At 47.7% G+C, this 25,551-nt stretch overlaps 1 protein-coding gene across 3 annotated transcripts in view; it reads left to right on the plus strand.

The window, feature by feature from the left end:
* Positions 1 to 25,551, plus strand: part of NRP2 (neuropilin 2) — a 115,457-nt gene that overhangs the window by 79,041 nt on the left and 10,865 nt on the right. The window contains exons 13-16 of one of the 3 annotated variants that reach the window (XM_055345188.1): positions 2,893 to 3,155; positions 4,725 to 4,821; positions 6,028 to 6,048; positions 14,946 to 18,647. In XM_055345188.1, the coding sequence (XP_055201163.1) occupies positions 2,893 to 3,155; positions 4,725 to 4,821; positions 6,028 to 6,048; positions 14,946 to 15,226 (662 nt within the window). In that variant the 3' untranslated portion in view covers positions 15,227 to 18,647. Of the gene's footprint in view, positions 1 to 2,892; positions 3,156 to 4,724; positions 4,822 to 6,027; positions 6,064 to 14,945; positions 18,648 to 25,551 lie in introns of those variants that run through there. The other 2 variants (XM_055345186.1, XM_055345187.1) reach the window with 2 other exon arrangements.

Consider the following 25,551-nt stretch of genomic DNA (forward strand, 5'->3'; position numbering starts at 1 on the left):
CTAAAGTTTCAGCAACAGGATGGGTAAACAGAACAGACCCGGGTAAAACCCAGCCAGCGCGGCTCTTTCCACCTCCACACACATTTTACTTACTAAATTCTAACCATTATGCTATGAATCCCCTGCCGCTTAAGAATGTAAATTCACACAAGTGACAGTATTTCTGCCAAGCAATTTTCAAGCAGCAAGTGGGTCTTATTTGTGAAACTGAAGGAAGAAGGCTGAATAATAAGTCTCTGAAATCTGCTTTCCTTTATATCTGAGGTGGAAGCAGTCAGGGCTTGGAAGTTACTGGGGCGGGAGACGGGGGTCTCACTGGTGGCTCCACGGTGCGTCCCCAGGTCACCGTGTTATTATCAGCTCACCTCGCCTTTGGAAGGGGTGTTGGCCCAGGAGAGTGGGAGGGAATTGTGCAGAGATGATCTGAATCTGTGGGATTACCAAAGACTGGCTGATTCTCCCTCTGTTCTGGTTTCTCTCTTGTGAGCATAGAGCCTCATATGCTTCCTTTATCCGTGTGTTTGTCATTCATTCATTTGTGGGAACAAAATTTTCTCGCGAAGCAGCATATACATGTCACTGTCTAGGGGCAGGGGCAAGAAGCGGTGTAACCCTGACACATGTAAGCCTGGGATGCTTATCTCCTAACCGGAGCGATGGGGAAAACACACATAAAACAGTTCAATTACAGCACGAGGCAGTGGTGGTTACCTGCTGAAATGCATGAGAAATGGCCTCGAGTCTTTTTAAAAACCAGGTAGGATCAGTGGTACAGCTGGTAAATGTCAGAGTTGTTGAGAGAAAAGAGGCATTAGTAGAAATGTGCCAGAGTAGGTAGGAGAAGAACTGGCAAGAGCGCTGGGAGAGGTGGAGTGGGAGGGGAGCAAGGGGCGGCAGGAAGGAGAAGCAGGAGCAGGGGCGGTGGGGGGAGCCCAGTTTGCCTGGAAAGGAGTGTGACCGATCGCCCGGCTGTGGGGCACAGCTAAAGTGGAGACCCTACCGCAGGAAGGTGGAAAACCTAATGTCAGGTCCAGCTGTACCACTCGCTGCCCTCTCTGCTTTGGACAAGTCACTTGAACCTTTCTGAGCTCAGTTTCTTCATCCTGTGCAGATAAGATTCAGAAGCTAGAGCTCACGAGCATTTAGGAAGGATTAGATGAAATAATGTATGTGCACGTGCTTTGGAGCCTGCAAAGCATTCTGCAAATACGACTTATAATTATTATCATTACTAGCGGGAGTAATGAGATCTGATAGGAGGAGCGTAGGCGTGGAGGATCTCAGAGTGCCTGGCTGCGGCACCCGGGTCTCCTCCCTTGGCAGGTCACCACCTTTAAAGTGTCTGCTGTGGACAGCTGCCTCGTTATCTGGCCTTGAAGAGGTCTCGTGTTGGGGGGAATTACACAGACTTGGCTCTGGATGGTTAAGGAGACAAACTGGAATCCCAACCATGCGCCCTAAACTGGTCTCATTTGACTTCAGGGGAGGGTAGCTCCCGGAGCAGTAATCCTAGAGAATCTAAGTGGAGGCCTTACGGGAGCCAGGAAGGAGGGAGAGAGATGGTGGTGGGGAAGAAGGAAGGAGCTGGTTGGGGGCCAGTGATGGGAGGACTATCACAGGCTCATTCTTGCTAAAACAATGACATCAGCAGGAGTAGCAACAGCAAACCAGTGGTCCAGAGAGTCACCTGTCGGTTCAGGGCTCTGGAGCCCTTCCTTGCCTGTTCTCCCCTGACAACCACGGGATGTTCACAGTCCCCGGTGAATAAGAACGCTGGGTGCACATGTCTCAGATTAACATGATCCTGAAGTGTCTGATGTGCTGGCTGTGTGGTGTGAAAGTGCCCCTGCCATCTTGCAGAAGTGCTTAGCATAAGATATTTCAGGGCCAAAAGGAGGCAGTGAGATTGTCTTCTCAAATGCCACCCTGTTTTCTGTACAAGCGGCCACGAATCTCCTGCGGACGTTGGGTTTGCAGGTACGGGCCCCCATACCCGTGTCTGCAGGGCATGAGTTCTGCAGATGGCAACAAGAACTCAGTCTTGTGCATAGTGTCTGATGGAATTGAAAACCCATCAGCCAGAAGGCCTATTCTCCCAGCCTTTGGGTGGGTGAGACCTAATTTCCCATCATGTGTATATTTGCTGTTAAACACGTCGCCTTCGTTCCTGATGATGACGGTTCTCAGCGACGTTTGCCCGGCTTTCTGAAAAAGGCCAGTTCTGGCCTCCGCAGGCCGGACGGGGAAGAGAGTAGGGTGTCAGGCCCGCTGACTCACCCCTACACGGCCACCGTCCCTTCTTCCGCTTGTGGTTGACGCTGGCTTCTGGGTTACAGTCACTCGAGTCCAGGCCCCACCTAGTAGCTAGCACTGGTGGAGACGGACGGTTTTAAAGGTCTCCCGTTTGGACAGTGCCCAGCCAAGATGACAAAGACGCAAAGCACAAACCATCTGGCTGGAATCCTCTCCCGGTCCACCAGCACCTCGTCCCCTCATTATTTAGTTCATTCGGCTGCACTGGCCCTTTGGGTGAGCCAGCGGTGAGTAAGACGTGGGTCTGGCACCCTCGGATCTAGGGAGGGGAAGGCCAGCGCAGACACCGCCAGCCAAGCGCAAGGCCAGCTGCACCTACAGGTGTAGCTGTAGAAGAGGCACAGAGAGACTGATGCGGAGGAGTAGGCAGGATGGACCAACCTGAGGTCCAGAAAAGGCTTCAGAAGGAGGCAGCTTGTGAGCCAAGGTCTGAAAGAACCTTGAGAAGGAAACCCAGGGCCTGGAGAAGGACAGGAATGAACAAGACCCCCAAACTCGGGGTGCGGGGGAGGGCTGCAGCCGCCAACTGTGGCTCTTCCCCAGGTGTTTACCAGGAACCTCTGGGTGTCTTTCCCACAGACGACAGGAATTTCTTGCGGCTGCAGAGTGATGGCCGGAGGGAGGGCCAGTACGCGCGGCTCATCAGCCCTCCGGTGCACCTGCCGCGAAGCCCCGTGTGCATGGAATTCCAGTACCAAGCGACGGGCGGCCGCGGGCTGGCGCTGCAGGTGGTGCGCGAAGCCAGCCAGGAGAGCAAGCTCCTCTGGGTCATCCGCGAGGACCAGGGCAATGAATGGAAACACGGGCGGATCATCTTGCCCAGCTACGACATGGAGTATCAGGTAGGGCAGGGCCAGCAGGTGGGTGCAGAGATCCGGGGGAATCTTTGTGATCCGTGTTTCAATATTTCAAAGGGCCGTGCCCATTCATCATTAGGGAACAGTGGTTCGGCACTGCTGTTTTCATTGTGTTTCTCACATTGCCATGGCAACTAAATGACACTCTTATTTGTTATTCAAAATGTGCCTATCTCTACACCCAGACTTGGTTCTTTGTTCCTCCTATTGCCTTTTATATTGCTGAAATCTTCCCAACAAATGTTTCTTCTCTCCATTTTAGCTTAGATTGCTATCAGGTAGGCTGCACAAAGGGACACAGAAGCCCGGGAAATAAACACAAACCAGCCTCCACACGCGAGGGAGGAAGCCTGCTGAGCCCCTCCTCGCCCTCCAAGGAGAGGGGAAAATCCTGCCAGACCTGTCCCGGGAATGGGACCATGAGCGCAGGAAGGGGAGGGGTGCTGTTTGCACTCAGTGGCCAGCAGACCAGAAAGACTCCTAAAGGAGTGGTGGCTTCTCTCCCAACAGCTCCAGGAGTTGAGTTCTATTATCTCTGCCCCACAGAGCGAAAGACTGAGGCACAGATGGGTATGCACAGCTGCGGCTGAGGCTTGGGTAGGAGTAGACACACAGTGGAAGAGGTGACTGAGAACCAGCCAAGGCATTAACCTGCTCCTCCCCAGACAAGAGGCAGCAACAGATGGCTGGTGAGGCAGCCAACTGCTCGCTCAGCTTGCCAGAGGACATGTGCTTGTTTGCAGAGAGAACCTAGGGAGGGAGAGAATGAGGAGTGATTGAAGAGCCCAGAGCAGAGGGGCTTCTGTGCGCAGCCTGCAGTTCGCCCAGGCGGCTCTGAGCGTCCTGCGTCCTGCCCCACCCCTGCCCGCATTCCCATCTAGAGACCTTAATGCGTTGTATCGCAAGTATCTGCTTGCGTGTTTGTCTCACCCGCCACATGGTGAGATTCTCTGGGCAGAGGATCTTACTTACTAGATTTTGTAACTGTCCTTGTGCCTGGCACACGTAGTAGGTGTTCAGTAAAGTATTGGGGAAGGAAAAAAATCCTTTCCCTCCTCATAATAATGGAACCGCAAGACAATGTTATTATGCCAAAGGCCATCCAGACCCAGTGTACTGTGTTGCTCACCTTACCCCCACCTGTTTTGTCCTCTGAGTTTCCAAAGGCCTGGGTTGGGCATTTGAAAGATTTATGAGAAAGGAACCACAGAAATGGCTAGGGACATTCCAACCCTCCTTTAAACATGTCCCGATTCTGGTCCTTTTAATCAGTACATTCTAGTTACTGGACAACAGTATCCATCACCTTGTTATATATATATATATATATTTAATCCCTTCAGATATGCATTTGATTTGAACCAACTCTTTTTAAATTAAGATTTCAAGCCCATAGCCATGTGGTCAACAGATGGCTACCAGGTACAGAAACATACGCACGTGTGCGTGCGCGCACACACATTTTAAGCTGCAGTTAACAGAAAATTGGAAATCTTTGCACTCTTCGAACGGGGGAGCTCAGTTTACCATGGCTCTTGTTCTTCTGGCTTCCAGATTGTGTTTGAAGGAGTCATAGGAAAAGGACGTTCAGGAGAAATTGCCATTGATGACATTCGGATAAGCACGGACGTCCCACTGGAGAACTGTATGGGTACGTGAATATCTGTCTCTTCGTAGCTCTTCCAAATAAGACACCAGGGGCAGGGGCAGGGATATACAAGACGATATACAAGCACGCCCTTTAAAAACCAGTTGCACCCAATGGGTAGAACAGCTACAGTCTGTGCAGGAGATGAGGTATGAATGTCGTCGTGTCTTAGGCTGCATTCAGGATGGGAGGAGTGTAACATGAGGTGAAGTCTTCTATCTCCTGTTCCCATTCAGAAATAGACATGCATTAAGTATATGGAGACTCAGGGTGCCAAGACCCCATCATCAGACTCCAGCTTTTAGCAAAGAAAATGCTAGAGGATGAGAGCAACTGCCAGTCAGAATTACATGCTGCAAAGGTTTGATGTTTTTAATGGAAGCCTTCACTGGGAAACGAAAATAGTACATATGTTATATCAGACTGATAACACAATTACCCAAGTTGTTCTTTTACATGAATGAATTGTAGGGCAAACTATGGCAGGGGAAGTAAGATTTTAGAGTTTGCTTTGAGGCTAATTCCTTCAGTGCCCAAGATCCCAGAGTTGTAAGATTAAACGTTGCATGCCAGGTGACCAGATGGGAAGGACACCATGACTGTCCCTTTGGACAGAAGTGCTGAGCAGACGCACTGAGAAGATGCACACATTTCACCCAGGTCACCCCAAGGGTATCCTGACCATCTCCCAGGAGAGCCATGCACATTTCCAAAAGCAAAAGGGAATCCTGAGAAGGAACAGGACCTGTTTTTACTCGGCAGAGCGACTGTCATCACTCACCCAGTGCTTTTCTTGGCCCATGCGTCCCGGATGTGTGTGCCTGATGATGTCAGAAGCACCTGGGACCACCCCAGTCCCTTCAGGCAGCTCTCAGGCCCTGGGCATCCAAACATAATCCAGCCTCTGAGAAAGTCATCAGTGGTAGCTGACTGATTACAATGCTTCAGGGACACATCGCTCCATAAAGGACTTTGGTTCCAAAGCGACTTTGGGAATCTCTCCCCATCCACCCGGCCCTTGTCATGATGATGTATTAGACACAGTCTACAGCATGAAGAGGACATGGGGACACTTCCCATGGGGTATTACCAAAAAAAAAAAAAAAAAAAAGCAACTTATTGGAAGTCCTCTTCATTACACCCTATACCTGCCCCACTATTTCCTCCTCTTATCTAACTCAGTATTTTTTTCTTTTTTTTTTCTTCCAGAACCCATCTCCGCTTTTGCAGGTGAGAATTTTAAAGGTAAAATAATTTTTTTTTTTGCATGTCTTTTTCTACCACCCGTGTGATGTGAATTTGGTGTGGGGAAGAAACCTCCAAACCTGACAAATCCCTCGAGAGAAAACAGACGCCACACCTTCCCGCCACTAGATGGCACCAGCAACACCTGTAGATTCCAGGAAGGAGGATTGAGATCTTCACTGTGTCTTGTTTAATTAAAGTTTAGAGACCTATAATAGAGACAAATAGGTTACAGATAAACCTTTCAGCCTTGCATTGTCCAACAGGGAGCAATGAGGCTGAAAATGGCCTGAGTGGTGAGAAAGGAGAGGCTGTGGAGGAGACTGACCAACAAAAATCAGTAGTAGAATTCCAAGTGAAATGGGGTGGCAATGATTTATTTTCGGCTGAAGATGGTTTCTTTCCAGCCGCAGGGCTCCAAGGCAGCGGTTTCAATGAACCTTCAGGGAGGTACAGCGGCAGGTGGTCTTGTGAGGTCGAAAGTTAGGGAAAAGGCACAAAAGGACTGATGATCCTGAGGAGGAAAAGTTGCGCAATTCTGGAGCTGGTGTCTGGTAAAGGGAACAGGGAGGTGCATTTGCTGAGTTAGAGCATTTGAATACGGGACTGAAGACCAGAACAGGACATTTATTTCGCTAATAAAGTAAAGAGCAGAGCAGAGAGGAGGGAAGGTGGGCTGCTGGCCTCGGCACCGAGCGTGGGTGGTGGTGAGGCCTGTGCTGCGCGCAGGGTGCAGCGGGCCTCTCCTGCCCTCCTTGCGCTCCGGGGACTTGTCACCGGTGAACTTGCCACCCAGTTTTCCAGTGCCCCGTGCTGAGAAGCCACCCTCAGGGCTCCCGTCCTGTTGGCCTGGGTGACGGAGCACAGTCCCGCCACTGCGCCTAACCTGCGGACTGGGGTTTTCCATATGAACAGTTGCGAGGCCTGATGCGCCCTACGTGTGCTGGCGGGCCTTCACCCCGGGGTGACAGCATTCCAGAGATAAGGGAAGTCACTTTTACATCTGAAGTCTAGACTCGTTATCTTCGCTCTCGTGAATCTGTCCAGCTCCCGGCTAGAAAGAGATGAATTCCCGGTTTGCCGCCTAGATGCGCTTTTGACTCCAAATCATCCGGCCTGATTTTCCACCCATCACCCTCTAAGACCATAGCAGGGGGATGAAAGTGGCAGAAAGAGAGAATGGCAGACCAGCACAGAGTACAGTTTCTTCCCCTCTCACCCTTCCTGGCCTCCCGAACGCCACCCCCGCTCCCCACTGCACATTTTCCAGTATGAAGCGTATTCGTGTGCATGTGTTGGTGCTCTTCGGGTGTGAGATTTATGTTAATGCGGATCCAAGTATGGGGAGGGAAGCTGAGATCCCAACTGAGTCGCTTGGATCACAGTTGAATTCAACTTCTTGGAATTCCAGGACCCAAGGTAATGTCTCTGATGGGCAAGTCAAATCTGCTGATTAAGACTCAAAACCCCCCGGGAAGGCCGGCCAAAGGCTTACACAACAGCGGCCACAGACACAGTTGTGTGTGAGCACGCGTGTCTGAGTCCATGACTGACAAGCACAGAGGCCAAGTGCTTTGCTTCTGTAAGAGAACAAACAAACCAGGGCACATGCGCTCTCCTTGATGCTGTGTTTGCCGTGAGGCTTCACAGTCCAGTCATGTTCTCTTGTAAAAAAACACATAAATAAAATATCATCAGAGCCGCAGTGCTCATTTAGCCAAAACAAACACAGGGCTTAGTGACTTGAAGGTAAGCATCTCCCGCGCGCTCCCGATGGGCTGATGGGGGCGTGAAGCAGAAGCAGCGCACGGCTGGCCTGGCTGGGCCCCGGCTGTTGGCTCTGCAGATGAGGAGCAGTTTGGAAGAAGGAGACCAAGTCTTGAGGGGCAGATACTTGGCCAAGGAACATAGAGGCCAGGGCAGGATTGGAATTGAAAAATGGACCATTTCAATCACATTGGCAAGTTTTACATGGAACTCGGGGAGTCGGTAGGCAGATGACCTCAGGGCCCATCTTCTCTTGGCTGGAGGCCCCTGTGACCTCAGCGTGTGACTCTGTGTTCTGACTCAAGCAAAGCCTTCCACTGGGGAGAGGAAAGACGATGACCATTCGCTCTGTCGCCCCTAGGGCCTGGCATAGGGTTCCTCTCCTGGTTGGGGCAGCCGCAGCCCTGGTGGGGGGTGGGGGGTCTTGGGGTGAAATCAGCCTTTTCACTCCCAAAGGGAAACAAAGAGACATCAGGTTTGGGCAGGCAGGATGTGGAAAGTCGATGGTGTAACACTAATGACAATAGGCGGTTACATTGTTAGTACCTTTTTTTTTTTTTGAATACAGGTTGTTTTTCTTTTCTATTATAAATTAACCATGAGACAAAAGCAATCTCATTCTTTAGGAGAGATCAGTGTGTACTAGGTAAATCTTTAAGGAAATGCAATAAAAGTGGCCTCTGGGCTGGGTCTTATGAGGTATCCTTCATCTTTTATATTTGAAAGTGTCTTTTCATTCTCTGCCTCTTATGCATTTCTTGCCATGAAACATTTTCTTTTGATTCCAATCACCTTGTGTTTTCTGCTTAGCGTGTATACTTTGATTGTAAACCAGGGGGTGAGTCCCTAATGAAGGAAACAAGCCATAGAGAAAAAGAGAATGTGTAGAGAAAGAGAGAGAATGAATAAGCTGCGTTGTTGTGTGATTTGTAAGAAGATGCTTGTTGTTGTTATGAGTCACATTTTAAACAATGTGGCCTGGGTGTGCATTTTTTTCTTCCATTCTTTTTTTTTTTTTAACAGCCGCTATGAACATAGTGCCAGTCATGTATCTTTTTCTAGAATTTGAGCTTTAACAAATGAAAAAGTATATAAAGGAAAAGAAAAAGAACCAAAAAGTGGTATGATTAAGATGATGGATTATTTCCTCTTAACCAATACTGCCTTTTTTCAATAAAAGGAAAAAAAAAGAAAGAAGCCAGTAAAAATATGGAAAGCCCATGATCAGAGCTCTGTAGTTGTTGTCCAGGTGGTTATTTTTAGCAGCTCACAGTAGAAGCAAGAGGTTTTGTTCACATTAGAGGCTGGGGACTTTGAACGATGCAGGAGCAGAGACATTGGGTCTGGTACCCTCCCCATTAGAGACCCATGGAAATTGCTAGTACGGGTGCACTCAGGGAGGGTGGCTGTTACGGTAAAGGGTTCAGAGCCGCTGTGTCTACCACTGATGGATGCTAAAAGGAACATCAGTGTCTCTCGCAATGGCTGTGAGCTTGGGTGCTAAGCGTCGGACCAGTTCTGAGAGCCAGAGGCCCATCTCTGGGTTTCACTGTCCACAGTCCTGTTCTGTTTTCATCCAGGTAAAACCAGGAGAAAGTGAACATCTCAGTCAGGCTCCTGGGCATAGAGAGGAGCAGTCTTACGAGAGACCCACTCTGGGGAAGCGACAGAGCTGGCCGGGGTTTGCCTCGGGTTTTAAGTTGTTTATTGGGTGCCAACTGGTCCATCTCTGCCAATTCCCATTGCCACCTCCCCTCTTTGATCCCCACCCTCATTCCCCACGGGCTGCCTCCCAGAGCTGTTCCCCACCAATGCAGTGACCCCCCATCCCAGGGGGACCTGGGGTTGACCTCGAGTTCCTTCTCCGCTGGGCTTCCCCACTCTTCCTTCCTAGGAGCACTTCCAAGAGGGGGTGCAGGATGAAAGGCAGAGAAGTATTCCTAAACTCTGCCAGAGTTCCAGATAGGCAGCTGTGGTGTGTGGCTCCTTCTCCTTCTCCACAGCCCCCCCTCCCCTTCCGTCTCCAGCTGCCAGATTGAGGCTAGGTGTTGCTGAGCAAGGAAGCATGGAGATCAGATGTGTGTAAACCGCGGAACTGCTTGGCTGCCATTGCTTGCCTAAGGGGACACTGAGGCATTCTTTGTGAGGTTTGCTTGTGCAAGCTGCCTCTCCTGTCACAGAGGGGCCTGACGCGCCCCTTCCCTGCAAGCTTGCCATTCATCTAAACAGCTGCCAGCATCAATTTTCTCGAAGGGGAGAAGAAAAAATTTTTTCACCGACTTTTCCTCTGTCCAAGAGGAGAGGGCTGCTGAAGAGCAGTGTCCGAAACTCCAGCCGGCCCCAGATCCGAATTTAGAGGCATTTGGGATAGATGTGGGACACCAGTGCCGGGTCTGCAGGCCTCGGGGGACCCTTCCAGGGAGCCTTCATGCCCTTGCCTGTAAGGCAACGCCAAGAGTCATTTCTCAGGGAGATCTTGTACTTGTACATTCCTCTTCCAAACAGATCTGTAGGCGTGACCACATTCTTCTACTATCTTCTGTAAACTCTTCTAGAGGAGGCAACCCTTTTTTTGTTGTTGTTCGTTTAATCTCACAAATTAAACAAGCCTTTTATCTGAAATGCTCCTTCAGCAGCACCTCATTTTCAACCTGTACAGAGAAGACTCTGAGATAGGCCAGGCCTCTACAGTTATTTGCAGTGAGCCTTTTGTGTGTGTGTGTGTGTGTGTGTGTGTGTGTGTATCCTTCAAAACATTTCTTTTGAAGACTAGGGTGACTCCTCCAGGTCCAGGGGACATTTTATAAACTCAGCTGTGGGAGATGCTTTCTCTTTACAGTGGGAACTTGACTGAGACAGTCCTCGGACAGGTTTGGGCAGAAAGGGAGAGGACCACTTCTGTGCCATCCCCGCTTGGTTAGAACAGGGGTCTGCATAATTCTTCTATAGAAGGACAAGAAGGTCAATGCGTTGGGCTTTATGAGACCCTGCAGCACCAAAGTAGCCATAAGCAACAGGTAATAAGGGTGGCTGTGTTCCAGAATGGACAAAAAAGAGGCCGTGGGCTAGAGCGGTTAGCTGACCCCTGGGTTCCAGCACCGGCCGCAGATTCCGTGCACGTGCTTCTGGCCCTGACACTGCATCATCTCCAGGGTTTTACTGTGTACTGCTCTGCCCTCTTCCTCAATTTTCCTCCAGAGAAATTCACTTATCCTCTGAGATTCTCAAGTCTCCCATCTGAGGGTCCCGACACATAAATAAGGTGATGCAGGCCCAAGAAGCAGCACACAGGAAATGACCACTCACTGTAGCTGTTGCACTGGCCACATTTCCCAATGGCTCGTTCATTCAATAACCCAATAGGCTTGGGAGGAGCACTGCCTACTGTGTCATTTTTTTCCCCTAGTCCCCTCCTGTACATTTACTGTTTGTCACAATTCAGATTCTTTGCTTTCGCATTGCCCCTTTCTCCAGGGGGCTCAGAACTTTTACAGATGGAAGCCTGCTCAACCTTGCAAATACACTTGGAGTTATTGACTATTCAAATATCTGTTTCTCATTATCTCACACAATGAGAAAACTTTGTGGAAAATTAGAGGATGGTAATTAATGAAGAAAATAGTTCAAGAGTTGAAAGCATGGTCCAATGGAGGGGGAAAAAAAAAAGAGGGATGTGAGTAAGTGATAAAAGTTAATACAATCAAAAGGAACGTTCAGGTCAGCACATTGCCAGCTCTGGACAAGGCTTAAGGCTTACCCACACTCTTTCTCCCATGTTGGGGAGGCTCCTTTGTTGCAAAACAATGGCCCAGTCACCCCATATGGGGACAAGCGAGGCCAGAAAGGAGCCACTCACCAACCTGGGCACCTGGGGCTGGTGACATCTGTCTGAAGGTGGCACCTTTTTTGCAACTTCACCTAGAGGCACAGTAGGAGTCCGCCAAATCACTAGCACTTTCCAAGGATAACTGTTACATGAAGTACCATGTAGCGGGTCATTAATGTTTTCAAGGGAATCTGGATGTTGTTTCCAATACGTTCCCCCACACTTACATCCATCCATCTGTCTGACATTTGTTGGATTGCTGCTATTGTCTGGGATGGTGCTTTGGAAGGGCGTTTAACCACTACGGATCTGTCAACTTTCCTTCCTCCATCTAGCAAAGCAGGGCCTTAGTATACAGCCCTTGAAGGCCACTGCAAAGCCAGGTTCCAAACCAGTAATCCACCTGCCTGTGAGAGTTGAGTCTCTTTAACCCTGAAGAAGTGTTCTGAGAAACTCTGGCCCCAACTCTGGGTCACCCAAAATTGCCTGTGGGGCATGAGGGGAGAATTGTTAAATGGATCCTCTCTTTTCTAACTCCCTTAACATTGAAAACACAAACTCACATAGCATGTTTTCTCATTTCTCAAAACAAATGTCCAAGGAGAATGTCTAAGGAGCTAATGTATAGTCCATCACCATCCATAACATGGCTTTTGTCCCAAAAATCTTCTTCGTGTTGATAATACAGGGGGAGGAGAGCGTTGGTAGGAAAGGGGAGGCGGGTCTTACACCTCACGTGGAGTGTGTCTTCCAGAGCAGAGCAGAACTGAGACCAGAGGTCTAGCTCTGACTCTGAACGTGTAATCCACATATTGTGGTTTCCCTTTCCTCCAGGGGGCCTCCTAGATCCTCCCCATTGTGCCCCAATATTGTCTCTATCACATGAAACACTTTAGGAATAGCATTAAGGCCCAGCCCTGGCACTCTGAGCCTTGGTGAGGAGGGGGGTGTGTATTTTATGTCAAAAACCAGCATTTTGACTGAAGGAAAGCAAGTCTTTGAACCTGAGACTGTACGGTTTGGAGGGAACGTGGGCAGTTGTGACTGTTTTCTGCTTGGCAAAAATGTGCGCTCCTACCTTTGTGGTCTGCTCGGGTGCTTCAGGTGGGGGGGTTAACCCTGTGGACGTATCACTTTCCTTTCTTCTCATTAGAGCAGGGCTCTCACTGTGGCACCAAGTCGAAATGAGAGGCAAACCCAAGGATGCCCTTTGGGGAGAGGTGGTTGGCACTGGGGAACTTCGGCCTATCCCCACGCACTTTGTTGTTTCTCGTGCATTCTTCTGAGCCCACATGAAAATCCAACAGCAGGATGGTTGCCAGGCAGCAGATACTCTTGGTGACCTGAATAATGAGTTGACACCAGTTCACTGTGGCTCACAAGCTGGCCATTTCAAGGAGCCGTTTTCAGCGCCTTGCTTTCTCTTTCTGTTTCTACGCATAATTTTCAATATGGTCACAAAGATTGACAGAGTGAGGGGGGAGTGGAAGGGGGAGGAGGAGGGAGAGAGAGGGAGATAAAGAGCTTTCTCAGCTACAGTAATGAAATTATTAAAAGATAGAAATGATTTGGAAATAAAGAAAAATAGAGTAGGTGGTAATGAAGAAGACAAGGTAGAAAGGAGATAGCGGGGCTGTAGATGTGGCTGCCGGTGTGTCTGCGGTGTGACACATCCTTGTCAAAGCTCTTCCAAGGCCGCGGCACCCCTGAGGGCCAAGAGGCACCAACAGACCCCGCACGTTAGTGGAAAGGGATCCCTCAAACTGGGGGAGCCAGTGATTGAAGGCTGGGAGGGTGGGCAGGCTCTAAAAGATACTCCAAGAAAAAAATGCTACCATTTTTCTACCACTTCTGAGAAGACACCAGAAGGTCTGATCCACCCCTCAGCTATTCCCTGGTGTTCAGGCTGAGGGGTTGGCCAACACTGACCCACAAGTAGAGGAGTCTTCACCTCAGAAAGTCTTTTAGTCACTGCTCCAGGTCTCGTGGGGGAGTCATGAAAATATAAATGCCCCCTGGCTGCATCTTGAGCAGCGATGCACCCACAGGGTGGGACCAGTGATGGGTGAAGAAGGCAGCGGCCCCTCCCAGCCGTGCCCCCCCCCCCCCAGGAGATCCCAGGGATAGAGAGGAGGCATCTTTCTGGCCACCACCAGTTGATGTAAGCAACTAGGGATGTAAGCTTTCACAGGTTAAGCATACATCATTTTTCAGAAGTAAAGATCATGTCTGGTTTTGGCAAGCCCCAAAGCTCCTAGTCCCATTCTGGGCCAGATTCTCATCTGATGTAAATCTTTGGGAGAATCAAGTCGTAGCACTGTTTTGCATCAAGTGGGACTCTAGCCAGTCTTTCCCCAGAGTTACCCTGGGCTTAAATCTGCTACATCATCTCCATGGCAACCAGAGGCCGGCCAGTGAATGTGGTTTGCCTTCGAAATCCTCTGCTAGCTTCTCTTCCCTCCTCTGTCTTTTCCGTGATTAAGAATGATCTCCCTCCCTTGGCTCTCGCTTACTCTCTCTCTCTCTCTTACATCCCCACTATCATTTGTGCCCACATTTTTGTTGTTGTTGTTGCAACGTCTTTCCAATCAGGTTCTGAAAACCCTCTGTCCAATTAAAAAAAAAAATGAAGATGCGTTAGTCATGGCTTGACAGTGATAACTGACCTGTTTAGACAAGGCCAGGCTGATCTCGATGGGCACGGGGGCCTTGGCAAGCCAAAGTGGAACTCACCTTCGCGTCCAGCCAGCCTAATTAATACATTGTTTAAGAATGCTGGCCAGCCGGACCAAGGATTCCCGCCCATTCAGAGAATCAGCCTCACGGAATCCCGGAACTCATTTCAGCATCACTTCCTTGTGTGCATTCGTGTGCGTGTGCGTGTGCGTGTGCGTGTGTGTGTGTGTGTGTGTGGACGGTGACGCTTCTGGCTGTTTGAGAGTGACTGTGTTTTTAGCAGACGTAGAGAGCCTCGAAATCCTGCAGCTCTTGGCTGAACCCCATACTCACCTACCCACTTGCTGTGTCACGGCACCGTCCACTTAACCTCTCAGCATCTGTGAAATGGGTCCGACCGTCCCCATCCCATGAGGTTGTGAGTAGGAAATAACAGGCCTTTAAAAGTGCTTGGCACGAGGAGATGACCCGGTACCATCTTACCCCCCTGTCCCCTGCCCCCTCCACTCCAAAGCATGTATGTGTTTCTTTCTTTTTTTTTCTTTTTTAATTAATTTTGGGATCCGTCTGCATGCTCTGAGCCTAGCAACACTCTTCTGTGTCTCTCCACCAGGGGGCACCCTGCCACCAGGGACCGAGCCCACAGTGGACACGGTGCCCGTGCAGCCCATCCCAGCCTACTGGTATTACGTAATGGCCGCCGGGGGCGCCGTGCTGGTGCTGGTCTCCGTCGCGCTGGCCCTGGTGCTCCACTACCACCGGTTCCGCTATGCGGCCAAGAAGACCGATCACTCCATCACCTACAAAACCTCCCACTACACCAACGGGGCCCCTGTGGCGGTGGAGCCCACCCTAACCATTAAGCTAGAGCAAGACCGCGGCTCGCACTGCTGAGGGCCGAAGCCAAGGACAGCACCCAAAACAAACGAGAAAGACTGCAAACACGTTGCCTCGATTTTGCACTTTTTTCTCCTCGCCTAGTCTCTGTGTGATCTCTCAGACATCTCTCTCTCTCCCTCGTGTGTGTGTGTGTGTGTGTGTGTGTGTGTGTCTCCCCCCTCGGGCCCGAACCCTGTGTGCTTTTCTTCATCCTGACCATAGTCCTTGGGTTCCTTCTTTCTTTCCTTCTTTCTTTCTTTCTTTCTTTCTTTCTTTCTTTCTTTCTTTTTCTTTCTTTCTTTCTCTTTTCTTTTTTTTCCCTTTCCTTTGTTGATTCCCAACCCACCACCCCTCAACTCTAATGCTGCATCTTGGACTATGAGAAGAGATCCACCCCTCAGCACCTCACAACTGAAGGCTCAGCTGGTTTCCTTGCAGAGACTGGTTCCCTGTTTCTTCCCCCGGCCTTACCCCGTGCCTCCTCCCCTCGGTGGGCAGTCTGCCAGGAGACTGGAGAGGAAACCTGGCTCTGTGTGTTTGTACATAATATACACTTGCGTGTGAATAGCTCTGTGTTGTGTGTGGTGGTGGGGTGGGGGGAGTGTGAGAAAGAGAGGCTGGTTCATTGTGGGGGAGAGTGTGTGGGTGTGTTCAGAGAGGACCCCCTTTAATTCTTGTGTTATTTCCCCCGGGGGGGGGTCCATTTTACAAGAAAATAATATACTGTACTAGTTTTGTTTACTCGGAGAAGAGATTGAAGCTTTTTGTTGCCTTATCTAGCTCTGGCTGGGTTTCTGTTGGCTACCGTTGTCATCTCCAGGTCCCTAAGAAACTAGAGGCCACGTGAAATGAAATGTGGCCCCTCCCATCCCTGTCCCATTCCCAACCCATCTGGCCCAAGAGGAAAGTTCCCCCAACGCACTCAGACGTGACCCCTTGTCATGTCTCCTGGAGTCTTTGAAGCAGCAAGATAGCAGCCATTGGGTGCGTGCAGAACCATCTCGACTTCCAGCCCTGAAGCAAATCTGTCTCATGTTGCCTTATAAAAGAGAAGCTCATAATGAATGTTTAGCTTTGATCAGTGAAGTCCAATCTTGGAGTAAGTCATAGAGAATAACAAATCTGAGACTGGCGTAGCAGAAGCAGTAGCCTGTTTTAAGTTGGGAGCAGGAGGTGAAGGAGAGGAGGGAGGAGAAGGAAGGACTGAGAAGTGGGGTCTTTTACAAGTCTCCTCCCTCGGGGGGGTGGGGTTTATTGTGCCCGACTTGGGATGGAATGGAGTAAGAAGGTTAAAAATCACATTCTTTGGTATTATATTCGTCATTGTATTCGCATTTGTAAAATGTGGGGGAAAGGGGATCGTTCGCTTTCCTTTCGTGGTGTTAACGTGTGCCTGAATCTATTGCCGCTAAAACATTAAGACTGTCCACCTGACTTAATTTAAATATTATGAGATTATAAACAAAAAGTAGTCATTTTTTTTTGTAATGTGTCAGTGTGCTACCCCTTAAAGCGTTCGTAGCATCTGGCAAATACACCCTCGTAGGCTGGCCTGGCATTTCCAGATGTTGTGGCATCGGAGAGGATATAATGAAAATAAATCTGTTGCTGCCCATGTGTCTTCTCTAAGCAACGCACGGAGAGGGGTGTTGGAGATAAACTGCCTAATGATACTGCAGAGAGGATAGATTCAATAATGGAGTCGATTTCATTGATAGGAAATGCGTATTTTTAATGAGAGGCTCAGTGAACCATGGCTCAGCCTTGGGGGGTGTTGATTTCTCACCTTCCTGCTAGGAACCCACTGGGGAGGCATAAGGTTGGTTGCCTGGGCTGAAAGCCTCCAGGTACCTTCTGAGAACAAAATATTAATTTTTTTATTTTTATTTATTTATTTTTTTTGGCTGCTTGGGAGAGAGAGACTTTTAGCATTCTTTCAGAATTTTACTCGCAGGTCCCCCCAGCACACACTCACTTTCGCATCTGGTTTGTTTCATCCTTCTGAAAGAAAGGTGCTCTCCCACTCTTATTCTATTTCAAAGAGCTACTCTGTCTCAACCACAGCAGCCCTGCCAAGAAGAGAAAAGATGAAAGGCTAGAGCATGAGCTACCTTGAGATTTCAAGTGTCCTACCCCAGCTGAAGATGGAAAAAGAAGCCAGGAGAGGGAGGAGGGCCAAGAGCCCAGCATCCCGTGTGATGAATTCCATGCCAGTCACTAAGGGCTTTTTATCTCAGGTGTCCACATCCAGTTGTGCGCTTGGGGCCAGCCGTTGCCTCAAAAATGATTGGCATCCCTATAGGCACCCCGTGGAGGCATGGTGTCAGGAAATTACACCTGGAAAATCCAGCCAGTGTAGCAAACTGTCTGAGTTACTATATACCCTTGAGGATTTCCCTTCTTTAAAAGAAGATGACAACAACTCTGTGCATTTGCTGTGTCTTTATCTGATGCCCCATGTGGCATCATCTTTATGTACATGCCATAGTTGAGAATATGAGACTGCTCAAATCTTTGTGAATCCCATGATGCAGTTCAGCTGGGGATGTCACATTTCTCTCTCTCTCGTCTCTCTGTCTCTGTTTTTCTCTCTCTCTCTCTATCTCTCTCTCTCTCTCTAGCCCAGCAACTTTCATAGTATTATCCAGGTACTATGCTCAAAGGGCAACTCTTCCATAAAGTCATGCTTTGCAGCTTTAGAAAGCAAAATTCTGTATTTCATAGAGGGGGGAAGGATTACTCTCTTCTAAGAAAAATAGACTGGACAGGTGAATGCATGCATGCATGTGTTTAGAGTTGCTTCTCAGAAGACAAAGAGGTGATAGCAACTATTGAAATATAAACGAATGAATGAATGAATGAATGAATTGAAGGTCTAGCTGGGACTGGTAACATTTTTGCCTTAGTAGGGGTTTCGTATCAACAGCTCCAGGAGGGAAACCCTTATCTCTGGGGTTAAAAAAAAAATCCCTTCCTTGCTATTATGCTAACAATTGCTATTCCCCTAATTGCTGATGAAGGCAGAAAAAGGAAAAAAAAAAAAAACATAGCATCGCCATTGACGAAACAGGACACTGAAAATAAAGTGAAGTGAAATTGTCTTTTCCCTTATCCCACATTTTTGGGACTAAAGCCAGAATAGGACAGGAAATCCAGTGATATTTCTGACATTGATACCCTATCTTTAAAAAGACCCTGTCTTTAAAATGAAACTAGCAGGCAAGCAAACTCCTAAATAATCGAATATTACCAAAGAACAACAACAAAACGAGAAAACTTAAAGATTTTTACTTCCTATTCTTATTCCCTCTTCCTATAACTGTGACATCTCTTGCATTGCTCAGTTGCCTGTGTGTCAAAATAACTTGTGGACATTGGAAACTATTTGAAAATGTATTGTGTGGAATGTAATAAAATGATGATATTTTTATACAAACATCTGGGCTTTTTTTTCCCTTTTGCCTATGAGAACAAAGTTGAAATGTAGGCTTTGAACAAACTGATGTTTCCCAAAGTTTGCATATCGCCTTCTGAGCTACAGGGCATTGCTGTGGGAGGTAGGTGGGTTCTCTCCTTGCAACTAAATGCCAGCTTTTTCTTCTTTTATTTTTTATTACTGCTTGTTAGGAGTTTTATCCAATTTGTGCAGCTGAGCCAACTTTTATGATTGGTGTGGGATTTTGCAAAAGTTGCTAAGTGCTAAATTGCTCAGTGTGATTCTACAAAATTTCTCTTGATGGCAAATCCCTGGCGATTGGACTCGACTTTCAAGGGACCCCAGGGGGAATGGGACCAGTGGAACTGAATCATGTACTCGGCCCTATGGAGACAGATAGCTTCCTTTGGAGAAGAAGCGGCGACATCATACCCCTCGCCTACCAAATTATTTCTTCCATGGGGACATTGATCTCTAGTTTATGAGCACTTTCCCAGACAAAATGGGGACTTATGGCATGTTCCAGGCTCCAAAATATTCCAGACTTCATTTTGGAGCAAATAATGAAGATAATTATATGATGACTATGAACCTGCAACTATCAGGCTGGAACAGTTTGTAAAAGGAACTTTCTGTAAAAACTTTGAGAGGGGCTTGGGGAAACTTACTCGAAAAGCCTGATTGTGTTGACATGTATTTTTGTTTGGTTCTCCTTTTTGGGTAGTTAATGATTCGTTATATAAAATATTTCTATCGGTGGAGGATTGGGGGGAAAAAATACAGGAAACACCACCTGCCAGCTGTTTAATGCTTCTAAATAGTGGTCAAGAAGTGATGGAAGGATTTTCCGCCACACCCCCATTTGTTGAGTGTTTTAGGCATTCCATCAACTCGTGAGCCTTTCTGGGGGTTACAAGAACCATCTCTATAGGTCCTAAGGAAGGGGACGTCTCCAGGTACCCTATTTCCACCAGAGTCCTGCCTTTTCCCCTCTAAAGCTAGATCCAGGAGGAAGACCTTTTTACATCCGTAAACGTGTCCAAGTGGTGCTGAAAGGAAGCAGGCTTTTGGTTTTCAGATCTTACAGGAAGCTCTGTTAGTACAGATGGCGCGGTATAAATGTCGCTGTCTGCCCTCTGCAGGAGAATAGAGTAGAATGCCCATGATTAGAGCATTGTTTGTTAGTCTAATGACAAGCCTAATTACCCATTTTGTCTAAATAACCTTTGGCTTTCCTCAAAGCCATTTGTTCCCATTAGTAAAGGATAAACTGAAAGCATCTCAAATGTATTCATTTCAGGCAAAGACCCAGGCTCAGTCAACATTTTCCTGAGCTGGCCTGGAACCACATTTGCCAGACCAAATTAAACTGGCCATCACTTATGCTTCGTTAGCATTACCATTTTTGGAACCACCTTTGAGCATTTCATCGTTGCTCTTCCTGCTTTGGTTCTGGTCCCAAGGCATTTTCTAGAAGTATTCTCTCTTCCCCAAAAGGGCAAAAGACTGTTAGGACTCTAATCTTAGGCGTCCAACACAGCACTGTTATCAGTGTGGTATTTCAGACGGAGCCCAAGCATAAATGTTACAGAAATTGTGTTTCCATGGATCATAAATACCAGATGTCGAGGCCCAGTATGTCTTTTTTGGCTCCTACCTGGCCCTTTATGATGGTTTAAATGTGTGTTCTCGCCGTTGAAGCAAGACACCACCCTCCCAGCCCGGATAACCCAAGCCCGGCCAATCTGCTGTGGCGCTGCGTTCGTTTTCATCACCCCTCTTCCCTGACTTTGCAGTTGTTTTGCACAAACATTGTGGCCTTTCTGTAATCTTTGATGAAAAGAGCTTCGTTTTTAAGTTTTGATTTGTCTGCGTTGTGGGCTACACATCTGAGCCAAACTGCAGATCTGTAGGTACAGCTTGTTTTCTCTCTTTAATTGTGCACATCTCTGGGGCTCTCACAGCTGTAATTTGCCTTTCATCCACTTCAATGATGGCCCAAAGAAAACACAAAACAAATCCAGCCAGAGAAAAAGGAGGGGAGAGGGGAACACCAGCTGATGGTCTTACAATCGGCAGGGAAAAGAATCGCCTTACATAAATAAATTAAAAGCTAGGACTAGTGTAGGATTTAATTAAGCCTGACATAGATCAGTTGCCCTAGAGTATGTCTAGAGGTTAGATACAATCAGGGACCTGCACCCTTAGAAGGCGTCGGGCCACATGCCTCAGCCAGAGTACGCTTGCACCAACTGTGCAGTAGAGTTCTGACTGGCCCCAGACCCTGCAGATAGAGGATTTGGAGAACCGCCAAAGAACAAAACCCCCGTTAGCATAGTATGGCACAAGGGACAGTCCAGGTGCTTCCGGGCAACCAGCAGAAACCAATCTTACCTCTAGCCCAGCGAGCAAAGACCCAGAATCTCTCCACCCTCTTCTGGGTAAAGTAATTGTTCTTAGGCTTTGCTGTCCCTGACTTCCAAGAGCCCAAAAAAGCTAAAGACCCACAGGCATCAGACCAAGAAATAAGAAAGGCTGTTTGAAAAATCAGCCATGGACATTCTGGTGGCAAACTGAGGGGTTGAGTAGGGAAACATCTTGTTTTGGAGGCTTAATGACCTGAGTGGTTACTGACCCTGAAAGAAGTTTTTGGGGAAATTTTAGGATAATAACTGGTTGGGTTTCTCCCCCCCCCCTTTTTTCAAACTTACAAGGTATACACAACTACATCCTGGAAATGGGCAAATAACACAGAGGAAGCAGAAGTCCATTTCATTGCTAACAAGTCCCACTCTCTTCCCCAAGGAGAGTAATCATGAGAAACGGTGTGAGGTATCTGTTTCCAGGCCTTGTTTTATACCATTGCAAACAAGGATGTTTGTGTCCAGTCGTGTGGTTTGTTTTGATTGGCGTTCGGTTTTGTTCTGCGTGAATGGCATCACGCCTTTCCTCCTTTGTTGGACAGCCTCCTGTTTTTCCTTTAACAAAATCTTGACGATACTTCGTACACACTGCCAGACTTAGCCCACCCTTCTTCACTCCTGTATAGCATTCCATATTGTGTGGATATCCCCAAGTTTATTAACTGCTCCCCTACTGGTGGGCATTCAGGTTGTGCTTAGTTCATTATTTTCCCTCTTATAAACAATACCGTGAGGAACAGCCCCAAAGTTGCCTCCATGTGCACATTTCTCTCCAGGAGAATTCCTGGGTCCAGTGGGGTGCCTGTTTTCATTTTAAGAGGTGCTGCAAATGGCTGAGGCTTACCTTCCACAGTGAACCTGTCCCCCCTTGAGAGATGGTGGATATCTAGGGATATCCTGGTTTCTCTCCCCTGCCCTATCTGCACAAGCCATTTAATCCCTATGCCTATCTCTCTTTCCTAAAGTGGGTGGAGTGCTTGCAAGAGAAGACTTTAGATAGTTTTAACAGAAGGGAATTTTAATTGTGGGGACTTTTTTTTTTTTTCAAACTGTCAATTTGTGGAGAACGTGGGCCTGGCTGTAAGCTGCAGCTCACTGGAGCTGTGGCCGCTGTGGCCCAGGAGTTAATTCCATCCCTGGGTTCAGTAGGCACAGCCCTGTTCTCCATGATTAATGAGTTCCACTTGGTTTCTTCAAAGAGTGACTATGCTGTGCCTTGCTCTTATTTATTTATGTTTCATACTAAAAAATTCATGTAAAAAACATCCTTTAAGGTCAGTGCACAGTATTGTGCTGCAAACTAAAATATTCCAGCAGCCACAAGTAGGCCCACATGCCAAAAGAAAGTCTCCAATCCTCACGGCTTTATGACCAAAGCCCCCACACTGGCCTTGAGCAGACACAGGCTTTCTGGGCCAAAAGGTGTCATCCAGCTTTCTTCTGAGGGGGTTCAGGGCTAATGTGACCCAAGGAAAGTCACCAGGAGGTGAGGTTGTTGTCTAATGGGAGGTTTATATACATAGGCCAAGCTGCTATCCCCACGTGGTTCCAGCAAGGAGTGGCAAGTGGAAGAGAAGCCAAGAGATCTGTTTGTTCAAAACACCATTTCCTCCAAGAGTGTTACCCTGGTGTCTACTATGCACTAAGACAAAGGGTTTTAATAATAGGACTTTGAGTATAATGGACAGTGTCCACAGCCATATATGGGCTTTATGGGCATTTTTCTCCAACCTGCCAAAAATCCAGAAATCCAGGATTTCTGCCTCTTGGACATGGGGTTCACATAGATAACTCGGGGTGAGTGGCTCAGGAAAGAAAGCAGCATGACCATAAGGTATGAATGAGCTAGAGATATGTTACTGCAAACACACGCACACACACACACACACACACACACACAAGCTGTGTTTTGTCTTCTAATTGTGCAAAATTGAACTCTTTAAAAATCATTAACTACCATACCCCTAAGCAAGGGCTCCAATCCAGAGTGGGAATGATAGTGTACCATGTCTTGGCTTTCAGCAATAGCACTTTCTTTGTCAGGCAGCAGGACTCATTAACACGATGCCTGGACTAGAGTTCTCTACTTGCTAGAGAGCAGCAGCCAGCTCCAGTAATGATGGGAGTGCAGAGAAAGCTTTGAGCCAAAGGTGGCCTTGACCAAAGTCCTATGCTCAGCCAGCCTGCTGGTTATTGAGGCTGCATTTTAGCAGAATGTTAAAGAACCATTTTGTCCCTTTGTGTTTCCTAACTGCCACCAACGGGCTGGGAGAAGGGGTATGAGGACCCCAGGGCCCCAGGTGGACTTCCTCATAGGTCTTCTTAAGTAGTTCAACAGCTGGCCTGAAGGTAGGGAGATAAGAACTAGGACCTAGACAGGGGCTGACATGGATTGTAAAAGCAGCCACTCAGGGTCCTCACCAGCCTTGGCCAACTGTAGACCAAGGGTGTAAGCTCAATAATAGCCTTCACGGGAAGTCCAGGCCCACAACCCCGCCATTGCCGTCTGGCTTTGAGACTCCATATAGGACCGCCATCCCCTCTTTCCCCAAGCAGGCCCTGTCTCCACCCCTCTGTCTTTGTGCTGGTATTGTTCATCTCCAACTTCCAGCCTCCCCTTTATGCATCATCCCCTTCTCCTGGTGGCCCCTTCTCTCCTCTGTCATTCTCACACCTTCACCAAACCCCTGCCCAGAAGTGTGGAGCAAATTCCCTCAAAAGCTCAATGGTTACTTTCCTCCGAGTAGTTGCATTCTTACTGGACACCAAATTGTTCTCTTCAGTGATAATTACAGTCCTTGGTCACCAGCAGGCTTCTGGGGGAAATCACCTCTTGAATGGCTAGAGAGAGGTACCTTTTTGGAACTCCTAACTAACATCTTCCCACAGAGTCGTTCATTCTTGTGTTCTGAAGAAGAGCCCAGCTTTTAAGTATAGCAGAGTCCCTTGGTGAGATACATAGGTTGTGTGTGGTTTTTTTTTTTTTTTTTCAAGGACTTACAAAAGATGAGAGCTTTAAGAAGACATCTTTTGTCATATTGGGAGTGGTTGCAGTTTCATTTTCTTTGACTCCATCCTTTCACCCAGGTCATAGGAAACTACTCCACCTGAGTGCTGTTCCCAGTGTGCACGCTCACTGAGAGTCAGGATTGGAGGAGAGAAGTGTCAAAGCCTGCTGGCAGAGCTCTCTGAAATGTAAAAATATAAGACTTTTATCTCAGGAGAAAATAAGAACTGGGAGGGACACTTCTTCCCTGAAATTTCCTGGTTTCCTCACCTTCCTACTCTTAAGAAGGTGGCCAACAAAAGAAGAGCCTATTTCTTGGTGACATATCCACTTATAGACATGAAGACTAGCTCTGATTTTTCCAAGACTGAGGATAGAGGAGAGATCCAAGAATTTTCCTCCATCACTGTTGCTGGGTTTTTCCAGCCTGCACAATTGTGAATCCTGTCTTTACAGCTAAATATTTCTCTGGCTGCATTTTTCTTATTTTCACGCCATTGTGGGGGCTCAGTGGAGCCATTCTGGCCTCAGCTGCTCATCCGCCTCCACACTTGAAAATATTATTAGGTCATTTCACAGCCTCCTCGTTTGCAGTTGGTATTTCCAGGCCCTTATAGTATTTTCTCCTGGTTATTCAACTAAAAATAATTTTTTGGCTAAATTCAAGTTCAGACTCCAGATATCTCAAACCAGGGCCCCTGTGTTTTCCAGCTTGAAACCATTTGAAAACTCCAAAAAATATTTTTCCATGACTTTGCATGTATTTGGCTATCAGCCCAAGAGATAAAAACCCATGATAAAGGATCTTCTGGTGGTGTTTCTAAACTGAAGCCAAACCCAGCAAGGGATAAATGGCTCTCAAGTACCCTGACTCTCTAATGGAGGAGCTTTGGCAAAGTTTTCATCAACATCTGAACTCTTGGCTCCTTGTAGCAACTGGGGATGAACAAACTGAATTAGGGAAATTAAGTGTGATGGGGCGGGGGGATCTTCAGCCAATACTAAATGTTCAACTGAATTAAACACTTTGAAAGGCCAAGAAGTATCTCCTAGTCCTTCATTATTTCTCATTTATTTCAGTCTCGGTGTTATATCTCCTGCAGGGATCAAAACAAAATGGCTGAGAGAATTTTCTGAAGACTATTCCCATCTGAACAGTCCAGTGATTTAGCTGCCTCAGGGGTTTCAGGAACTTGGAATCAAATTCAGCAAGGGTTCTAAGTAGCCAAGAGCTTATCCCACATAAATCACAGCCCCAAACAAGGTGTCGAAAATGTGGCTTACTCACTTCACCGCCGATTTGTTCAATGACTTACTGCATTTTTCTCCCCTCCTTCCTCAATTTCCTCCTCTTTAAAGTAGAAGCGATGACACTTGTACCTGTGAAAATGAATGACTTTGACGATCTCCTGTGTGTAAGAGACCCTTCAATCCTTGCTTTAAAGACCGGCTGCAGTTTGGTGGGTTAAGTGGC

This window comes from Nyctereutes procyonoides, unplaced genomic scaffold (genome assembly GCF_905146905.1).
Source record: "Nyctereutes procyonoides isolate TBG_1078 unplaced genomic scaffold, NYPRO_anot_genome, whole genome shotgun sequence".
Lineage (NCBI taxonomy): Eukaryota > Metazoa > Chordata > Mammalia > Carnivora > Canidae > Nyctereutes > Nyctereutes procyonoides.